Raw genomic sequence first — 10,679 nt, 5'->3', positions numbered from 1 at the left:
TAATTGCTATTTCAATTTCAAGACAATTAATTGTTCAGCCCTAGTTACCTCTCTCCAAACTCTACTGCTTGAATTCTCAGCTTGTGTTGAGTCATCAGAGATAGATGATTTAAGCAGAGGAACCAGTGCTGGCAGAGTCAGAGACACTCAGCACAGGATGACCGCTAGCCCACCTACAACTCAGGAACAAATGTAAATATGTTTCTCTATTGTGACACTTTATGATTTGCATATACTGAGGTTAGAAACGTTGGATTTAAAACTAGACTTAAATTAACTATATTGTTACAGCTGACAAAGTTTAAAGGATAAAGTTTCTGCCTTAACTTTTTTTTATACTTTCAGGATTAAATTACACAGTGACGACAATGTATTCTTTTTGCTCTCACTTTGTTTTACTTAATGATTTGGATAGTACATTTTGTTCCATTATAACCATCATAGTACACCACAAACTTCATGAGCCTATGTATCTTCCTGCGTAATCTGTGTATTAATGGATTTTAAAGGAGGAATCTTATGTCTCCCATGTGATCTCTGTTACTGAGCATATTAAAATAGTTATTTCAGATTTAGAATGATATACAAAGATGTTTAATTATGAATATGATTGATAATGAAACCGTAATAACTATGTTTACTCTGTCAGGGTTAAATGGCACAGCAAACTACAGAGTTGCTCTCTTTGCTCTCACTTTATTGTGTTACAGTGTGATTTGGCTGTTAAATTTGACCATTATTGTGACAATCATTGTGAACAAAAGTCTTCATGAACCCATGTACATCTTCCTCTGTAATCTGTGCATCAATGGACTTTATGGGACATCAGGCTTTTACCCCAAATTCCTCAATGATCTTCTATCTACCACTCATGTCATCTCTTATGCTGGATGCCTTCTGCAGGGTTTTGTGTTGCACTCTTCAGTTTGTGCTGATTTCTCTCTTCTAGCTCTAATGGCCTATGACAGATATGTGGCTATATGTCGACCTCTGGTTTACCACTCTATGATGTCTAAACAAAGAGTTTGTGTGTTTATGTTTTTTTGCTTGGTTTATACCCCATTACTTGCTGTTCATGAGCACAGTAACAACATCTACATCAAGGTTATGTGGCTCACACATCCCAAAGATCTACTGTGTTAATTATTTCATTGGGAAACTAGCTTGTACTGTCTCCATAACAAACAATGTCATTCCAGCTTTTAATTACATTTTTTATACAGGCCATTTAATTTTTATTTTTTGGTCTTATGTATATCTGATCTCAACATGCCTAACATCCAAAGAGAACAGGACAAAGTTCATGCAGACATGTCTGCCACATTTGTTCTGTTTACTTACTTTAGGGTGTGTGTGTTCTTTTTGATTTGTTGTACGTGCGATTTGGCTCAGAAATGTTACCACAAAGTGCCCAGAATTTTATGGCAATAGAATTTATTTTTTTCCCTCCAATTATCAATCCCCTCATATATGGTTTCAAACTGACACAAATAAGAAATAGAATTATACAGTTTTTGTGTGGTAAACGTCTCTAGACTAGTACATTGTTATCTAGTGTTTGTGTGTTTTTTGTAGTTATGTCCATTTGTGCAATCACAAAATGTATATCATAATCTTCAACACATGTATGTATTTAATCTCACATAAAAGTTACTTTTGAAGCTTTTTATGGTCTGAAACACAGAAATCTGAAAGTGTCATTGCTGATAAAGAATTCAGTGTCTTACTATATGAGAGTGTCAAGCATAGAGGATCAGGTGTTTTTAATGACCTTTAACAATAAATTTATTTCTTAATTTTATGCATTTCTTATAAATATATTGCAAAGGTCTTTCTTTAAAAAAATTGTTGGAGCAGGCATTCATCAGAGTAACAGTATTTTCTTCTGCTTGTTGAGTGGATAGTCCATGAGTGGCACAGAGAACAAGCTGCAGTACTCATTCTCACATTGTCAAGTACTGTAGATATATCTTTTCCCCAATAATGACAAATATGCATTTCTTACCTAATATATTGCAAAAATTACAATACCATTGATTTATAATTCAGTCCTTCATCAGAGTAAGAGTATTGTATGTATAGTCCAATAGTGTCCCAGAGAACAGGCTGTAGCACGTATGCATGGCAACCTCACAGATACCGTACATCTTTTGCCCAAAAATTACCATTTAGATTATTTGGGAAATATTATCTGAGCAATGGGGAATGAACTTCACAAACACACATTAATGCACTTAAACCCAGCCTGTTGTCTTTGAAATCAGGGCCAAATGAACATTGTAGTGTGAAATTAAATTACACAAATCTTGATAGATATTCCATCAATACAAACTGCAATAGAAGCTATTCATGCCCCCAAAATAACCACACAGTGGACAAATGTGATGCATCTACATAAAATATCCAAATGCTGAAAAGGTGAACACATTTACCCCTAAGTAACATCTCATAACTTTCTCACAAAATTTTACTAATTGTGTTGTAATATGATTGATTTTATATCAGTATCTGCATCTTAAATGCAAGTTCTGTTTATTTGTTCAGGTTTTCACATTTCACAGAGATTTATACCTCCACCCCAATATTATCAATAATGTCATTTCCACAGGCCACATTGTGGAGCTTTCATAGGGACTGTTTCTTAAATTGAAAATGTATACCGTTAATTTTGTGGATTATCAGTTTACCCCCTCTTTATTGGGCACTGAATTTAGAATGAAATGTCGCAGTTGAAGGGTGGAGGCAGAAATCTGAGAGACAAATATCTCAAAACATGGACAAAAAAAATCACCAAACACCTGTGTGATTTGATAGATGAATTGCACAAATAAAATGCAATTTGAATAAAATTCAAAGATCAGGGCCGGTATTTATCAAGCTTCTCAAAGTGCAATTTTAGTCTCAAGTGCTGAGAATTCATGAAAGTACTTTTAAACTTAGGAAAAAAAGCAAGTTACCAATTTCTTAAAGCTAAGAATCACTCTTACTCTCCCAGTTATTTAAGATAGCTCAAGAGGTCTCTCAAGTGGTTAGGAGTTGCCAGTAGGGGCTTGTGATGGCCCTGTGGAGACGGAGACATTTGCAAAGCTTTCAGGAGGGGAATATTGTTTCTTAGTTATTTGAAGACGCGCAGTTAATAAGACGGGGTCGGACAGCACAGGCATCATCTTTGTCAGCAAGTTGGTGAGGGACGTCATCTCACCACTGACTTTATGCAGTAATGTGTTTTCAGTTAAACTGAAGGTGGTGGTGACACTTTCCTTGCGTCAGGACAAATGCAGCAATGCGGATGATTTCAGCTCGTCACAACCATCAAAAAGATGAATAGTCATGGAAACAATTATGGCACTTATGCTACAGCTCCACACATGGTCACGCATTCATCGACTTCCCAACATCACCCCCTGTAATCCGACAGAAGCAAACACAGTTGCCAATAGCCGGCTTCCCAGGAGTAGTAGGTGCAATTGATGGCGCTTATATAAAGATAACCTTTTTTATTTTTCTTAATGTGTAGGCCCATATCATAATGGATTCTCTTGAAAATTCTTTATTGTTAAATGTGTGTTGAATATAAACTCCTCTTGGAATTTCATCATTCAATGTGATTTTATCTGAGAATATTCCTAAATAAGGAAATCTGTTCAGTGATTGGTCCTTGGCTACATCGTCATCCAAAGACTGTCCTACACTTGACTCAAATTAGGACTATGATGCTTGATAACTAACTTTTAAGCACAGCTTTGAGCGAAGAATCTTTTTACTCTTAAGTCAATTTTTAGCATTGTTCTTATGAGTAATTCTGAGAAGCTTGATAAATACCTGCCCAGGACTAACAAGGCATAGGCAGGCAGAGAGACAACAGGGGAAAACAAAGGGAGACAGTGAGGCAGAGGGATTACTGGGGGAACAGACAGAAAACATGTTACAAAATATCAGACAAGAATCTAACCCCAGACAATAACAGAAACCCATGCAAACAGACAAACACCGACCAACTAGAACACAGGTATCATAACAGACAAAACCTAAACGAGCACACAGAACTAGAACACAAAGGCAGGGAGTAGAAAACATCATAATGGGGCAAGGCAGGACTGAAACTAGGATAAGACAGAACACCAGAAAATTAGAGAATAAGACTAAGGCAAGTAAAGATCAAAACCAAAAGACAGGCAACAGTAAATAAACTCAGACCTTAATGACATATATAGAGCTGACAAATAAATAAACTCACAGACAAACTTAGGACAGGATTGTGCCACTAGGAGTGGCCTTCCAGCAAAGTTGAACGGCCAGTCCCTTTCAGGCTGAACCAGCTGGGGGTCAGGAGATTTTATTTCCAATTTTCCAATTTTACTTTATGATACATGACCGCGGCGTCTGGTCAGCTGCAGCGAACGCTGCGCTAGGTTGTGTGATAAGCGCAACAGAGACTGTAAATGTGGCAAAAAGACAGAAAGAGGAGGAAGAAATGTATGGTACCAAAAAATAACAATTAAGAAGAAATAAATTAACTAACTTTTTGGCAGAAAGGTTGCTGTAGCAGGTGAGGCAGGACCACGCACAGGCAGAGACAGGTCCACGATTAGGAGGCTAATGCATTTATCCATCCATCGTCAACCGCTTACCATGTGTACAGGGTCGCGGGGGGCTGGTGCGAATCCCAGCTGACATCGGGCACAAGGCAGGGTACACCGTGGACAGGTCGCCAGTCCATCGCAGGGCCACACATAGACGCTCACACTCACACCTAAGGACAATTTAGGGTCACCAATCAACCTAGGCCGCATGTCTTTGGACGGTGGGAGGACCCGGAGAGAACCACACAGACACAGGGAGAAACACACAGAAAGGCCGGGGCAACCAGGGTTTGAACCCACAACCTTCTTGCTGTGAGGCAACAGTGCTAACCACTGCACCACTGTGCCGCCCGCTAAAGCATTTATTACATACTGAAATTATTTATACAGTGGGGAGAAGAAGTATTTGATACACCACTGATTTTGCAGGTTTTCCTTCTTAGAAAGCATGTAGAGGTCTGTAATTTGTATCATAGGTACACTTCAACTGTGAGAGACGGAATATAAAAGAAAAATCCAGAAAATCGCATTGTATGATTTGTATTGAATTAATTTGCATTTTATTCCATGACATAAGTATTTGATACATCAGAAAAGCAGAACTTAGTATTTGGTACAGAAACCTTTATTTGCAATTCAGAGATTCGTACATTTCCTGTAGCTCTTGACCAGGTTTGCACACACTGCAGCAGTGATTTTGGCCCACTCCTCCATACAGACCTTCTCCAGATCCTTCAGGTTTCGGGGCTGTCACTGGGCAATACGGACTTTCAGCTCCCTCCAAAGATTTTCTATTGGGTTCAGGTCTGGAGACTGGCTAGGCCACTCCAGGACCTTGAGATACTTCTTACGGAGCCGCTCCTTAGTTGCCCTGGCTGTGTGTTTCGGGTCGTTGTCATGCTGGAAGACCCAGCCACGACCCATCTTCAATGCTCATACTGAGGAAGGAGGTTGTTGGCCAAGATCTCGTGATACACGGCCCCATCCATTCTCCCCTCAATATGGTGCAGTCGTCCTGTCCCCTTTGCAGAAAAGCATCCCCAAAGAATGATGTTTCCACCTCCATGCTTCACGGTTGGAATGGTGTTCTTGGGATTGTACTCATCCTTCTTCTTCCTCTGAACAGGGCAAGTGGAGTTCAGACCATAAAGCTCTATTTTTGTCTCATCAGACCACATGACCTTCTCCCATTCCTCCTCTGGATCATCCAGATGGTCATTGGCAAACTTCAGATGGGCCTGGACATGCGCTGGCTTGAGCAGGGGGACCTTGCATGCGCTGCAGGACTTCATGACCATGACGACATAGTGTGTTATTTATGGTTTTCTTTGAGACTGTGGTCCCAGCTCTCTTCAGGTCATTGACCAGGGCCGGCTGTGTAGTTCTGGGCTGATCCCTCACCTTCCTCATGATCATTCATGCCCCACCCCAGAGGTGAGATCTTGCATGGAGCCCCAGACCGAGGGAGACTGACCGTCATCTTGAACTTCTTCCATTTTCTAATAGTTGCGCCAACAGTTGTTGCCTTCTCACCAAGCTGCTTGCCTATTGTCCTGTTGCCCATCCCAGCCTTGTGCAGGTCTACAATTTTATCCCTGATGTCCTTACACAGCTCTCTGGTCTTGGCCATTGTGACATTGTGATTGACTTGGCCAGTCTAAAACCTTCCACTTTTTTCCCCTGATGAAGTCCTTTGTTTTGTTGGCAGTGTGCTTTGGCTCATTGTCCTGCTGCATGATAAACTTCCTCTCGATTAGTTTCAATGCATTTCTCTGTAAATTGTGTGCTGGTTGAGGTTGGCCTTCTTTGTGTGATATCGCAGCGCAGCTTTCTTTTGATTGCATACCTTGTTCAGAAAGTTTTATCACTTCTAGAGGTGCCAAACTAATGATCTACTGTGAAATGATCTACCAAGCTTTCCCTAGCACTACACATGCAGTTTAGAGTAACTGTGTCAGATCAGCTACTACTCACACAGAAGTAAACAAAAGCATGCTTCTCATTTCTATCTAGCAAATGTAAATTTTGTCATTCTAGTTTTGAATAGATGAACACATGCTTCAGACAAAGGAGAACAGAAGTGAGGCGATGGCACATCATAACTCATTCAACTATCGCATATGAGTACCTGTAATAGAGGCCTATGTTTCACACTACCTAAGGATTAATTACATTACTGTAGCCTGTGTATGTGATATTTAATGTTTTATTTTAATTATGGATAGTTGTTTGTGTTCCAAGTAAAGTTCACTACAAATGTCTACAGTAGCACATGGATATTGCTATAGGTTTTCGATCCGTGAGACTATGTTGCAAGTAGCATACAGCAGTCTGTTTAAATCCCATCTTAGCTGCTGAACTGCTCAGTCAGGGGATTCAGTAACAGGCTAGCACTTGTAAACAATTATCACGAAGCAAAAACATTTTAAAATATACAGCGGTTTTACACTAATTAGTTTAAGCTTACTTTTTAATACAATGTAGGCTACTGTCAAAAAACAGCTAACTAGCTGAAGTAACTGAATTGCATGAAAATGACTGAGCTAGCTGCATTTTCTGTTTTCTTCTTACCTGTATGGCACCACTTCCTCAGCTGCAGCTTCAGGAGTTAATTTTAAAACCTATTAAAAAAAAGTTTCGAAAAGGTTTAATTTCATGCATTTCGCAGCATCAAATAGCCTTTTTTTCTTTGTCTAACTTTTTCAGAAATGCCTTCCTTTCCTTACGGTCCATTATCTAGCTATGATTTTTACATTAGCTATTATTATTATAACCATGGGGAACTTGCGCAAGTGCTAAAATCCCGTCCAATGCGCAGTCGAGCTGTAAAAACAATTTATATTTTTAAAAATCTGACCGGATGCCCCTCTGGCATTAGCCAGAATTGCCAGATGGCCAAGATGTTGCTGAAAACTCTCTCTTGTTTCGAGCTGATTCGCTTTAAAACTAGAACCCTGTCAAAATATGCATTTGATGGCTGCATGCTTGATATAAGGTAAAAAGACTGAGGCTAAAGCTACATTTTCAGCTAAAAAGCCAGCGTGGCCACCAGTTGATGATCCACTTAATATCCAAAAATAAGGGGCAGCACATTTATTTATATATATATATATCAAATGCATAAACATTATTCAAAATAATACCTTTTCCTGTTCCCAAGTCACTTTAAACATTTTTTCACATCTCACACTGATATTACTCTATTAACTTTCTGTCGACTTTATCTAAACTTTACCTAAACTGTATTTTCACAAGCTGAACGATTTGGTGATAGAGACCTGTTTAACAGAGAGCTGTTATCCATAGTTGAAGCACACAAAATGACAAATTAAAAACACGTCAACAACGTGGGACAGGCTAAACTCTCTGCTACTGAAACACTTCAGTGTGAGTTAATGCCGGACAAAACCGCAGCACAGCCACTGCCTGTGTCGGTTCGGCTGACGCCATTATCCTAAGTTTTCCTCTAGTTTCGTTTGTCGTTTGTTGTTGTTTTGTTTCGCTTGTGACTGGCCAGCAGGTCTGTCACACAAGGATGACAACAGAATGACTTTGTGACTGTTTAAAACGGGTCAGATGCGCTGTACAATTAACCTACATTTTAATTGCCATCATCACAATTAGCTAATCGCGTTCTTTCAAATCATAATTTCGATTTGAAAACGATTAACTGTTCAGCCCTAGTTACCTACTGCTCTACTCTACTGCTTGAATTCCCAGCAGTCATCAGAGATAGATGATTTAAGCAGAGGAACCAGTGCTGGCAGAGTCAGAGACACTCAGCACAGGATGACCGCTGTCCCACCTACAACTCAGGAACAAATGTAAAAGATTTTTCTCTATTGTGACACTTTATGATTTGCAAATAATCTTTTTGCTCTCACTTTATTGTTTTACTTAATGATTTGGATAGTAAATTTTGTTCTCATTATAACCCACAGTAGACCAGAAACTTCATGAGCCTATGTATCTTCCTGCGTAATCTGTGTATTAATGGATTTTAAAGGAGGAATCTTGAGAGTCTCCCTCTCTTGTCATCTCTGTTAATGATGTCAGAATGAATGTTTTGCAATTTCCTATCAGTGGCATATTAAAATAGTCCTTTTAGATTTAGAATGATATACAAAAACTTTATTTAACTGTATAATTATGAATATGATTGATAATGAAACAGTAATAACTATGTTTACTCTGTCAGGGTTAAATGGCACAGCAAACTATAGAGTTGCTCTCTTTGCTCTCACTTTATTGTCTTACAGTGTGATTTGGCTGTTAAATTTGACCATTATTGTGACAATCATTGTGAACAAAAACCTTCATGAACCCATGTACATCTTCCTCTGTAGTCTGTGCATCAATGGACTTTATGGGACAACAGGCTTTTACCCCAAATTCCTCAATGATCTTCTATCTACCACTCATGTCATCTCTTATGCTGGATGCCTTCTGCAGGGTTTTGTGCTGCACTCTTCAGCTTGTGCTGATTTCTCTCTTCTAGCTCTAATGGCCTATGACAGATATGTGGCTATATGTCGACCTCTGGTTTACCACTCTATGATGTCTAAACAAAGAGTTTGTGTGTTTGTGTTTTTTGCTTGGTTTATACCCCTTTACTTGATGTTCATGAGCACAGTAACAACATCTACATCAAGGTTATGTGGCTCACACATCCCAAAGATCTACTGTGTTAATTATTTAGTTGGTAAACTAGCTTGTTCTGCCTCTATAACAAACATTGTTCTTCCAGCATTTAATTACATTTTTTATTTTGGCCATTTTATTTTTATTATTTGGTCTTATGTATATCTGATCTCAACATGCCTAACATCCAAAGAGAACAGGACAAAGTTTATGCAAACATGTCTGCCACATTTTTTCTGTTTAGTGACTTTAACTGTGTGTATTCTTTTTGATTTGTTGTACGTGCGATTTGGCTCAGAAACGTTACCACAAAGTGCCCAGAATTTTATGGCAGTAGAATTTCTTTTTTTCCCTCCAATTATCAATCCCCTCATATATGGTTTCAAACTGACATAAATAAGAAATAGAATTATACAGTTTTTGTGTGGTAAACATCTCTAGACTAGTACATTGTTATCTAGTTTTGTGTGTGTGTGTGTGCGTGTGTGTGTTTTTCATAGTGATGTCCATTTGAGCAGTCACAAAATGTATATATCATCTTCAACACATGTATATACTTTAATTTTAATAAATCATTGTCCTAACTCACATAAAAGTTATTTTGAAGCTTTTAATGGTGTAAAACACAGAAATGTGAGTCTCATAGCTGAAAATGAATTCAGTGTCTTAAGATAAATGAGTGTGTCAAGCATAAATGTTCAGGTGTGATATTAATGACCCATACCAATACATGTATTCCTCAATTTCCCAATATGCATTTCTTATAAATATATTGCTAAAATCTTTCTTTAAAATAAATGTTGGAGCAGGCATTCATCAAAGTTTAGTCATTTCTTGTGTTGAGTGGATAGTCCAGTAGTGGCACATGAAACAGGCTCCAGCGCTCATTCTCACATTCTCAAATACTGACATATCTTTTGTCCATAATGACCCTGTACATTATTTGGAAAATATTATCTGACCAATGGGGAGTGAATTTACAAAAAACAGTACAGCCTAATGTATTTATATTTTTTATACTATTTAATATTAATGATTTATAGTTTATTGTTTTCACTAAAAACTAAAAGTATGCAGATATTTCACCACAAGTGACAATCTCAAGTAGTTGTGGAACATTAAAATGAAATATAAGGAGAACTCTACCACAAACAAAGGTGCTTGAGCACCTGGCCCTTTGCCCGTTGATACTCAAGTGCCCTTTTGTCAAGGCAAAATTTCCTTTATTTTCCCTTAGGCCCTTTTGTAAAGGCTAGCCCAATCTAAGTATTAGTAAAATGAATAAATAATTTACCAGTAAATTAAATGACCCAAATAATGACCTTTCACCTTATGACCTCATCTGTGTCGAGCCCTCCCATTCAGACACCTTCAGTGATTTAGCAGCACATTCACAACACCTTTGTTACCACTGGTAAGTTGGGTTTGCAGCAGTGTTCTTGTTGTGGGTTGTGG

General features: G+C 38.4%; 1 protein-coding gene and 1 pseudogene across 1 annotated transcript; both read left to right on the top strand.

The window, feature by feature from the left end:
- Positions 1-606: 606 nt before the first annotated feature.
- LOC119903662 lies at positions 607-1,535 on the top strand (annotated as a pseudogene).
- A 7,203-nt stretch (positions 1,536-8,738) lies between these two features.
- LOC119904139 (olfactory receptor 4P4-like) lies at positions 8,739-9,620 on the top strand. Its single transcript, XM_038720583.1, has one exon. The coding sequence runs from the start codon at positions 8,739-8,741 to the stop codon at positions 9,618-9,620; it is 882 nt and encodes a 293-aa protein (XP_038576511.1).
- Positions 9,621-10,679: the final 1,059 nt, after the last annotated feature.

The sequence above is a fragment of the Micropterus salmoides genome, unplaced genomic scaffold (genome assembly GCF_014851395.1).
Source record: "Micropterus salmoides isolate LMB-PRFRI ecotype aquatic unplaced genomic scaffold, ASM1485139v1 Ms_hic_scaffold_15, whole genome shotgun sequence".
Classification (NCBI taxonomy): Eukaryota; Metazoa; Chordata; class Actinopteri; order Centrarchiformes; family Centrarchidae; genus Micropterus; species Micropterus salmoides.
The sequence above is the reverse complement of the archived record's forward strand: the minus strand, read 5'-3'. Positions and strand labels throughout refer to the sequence as shown.

Coding starts and splice junctions, on each gene's coding strand:
- LOC119904139 (XM_038720583.1), top strand. CDS start 8,739: ATGATTGATAATGAAACAGTAATAACTATGTTTACTCTGTCAGGGTTA.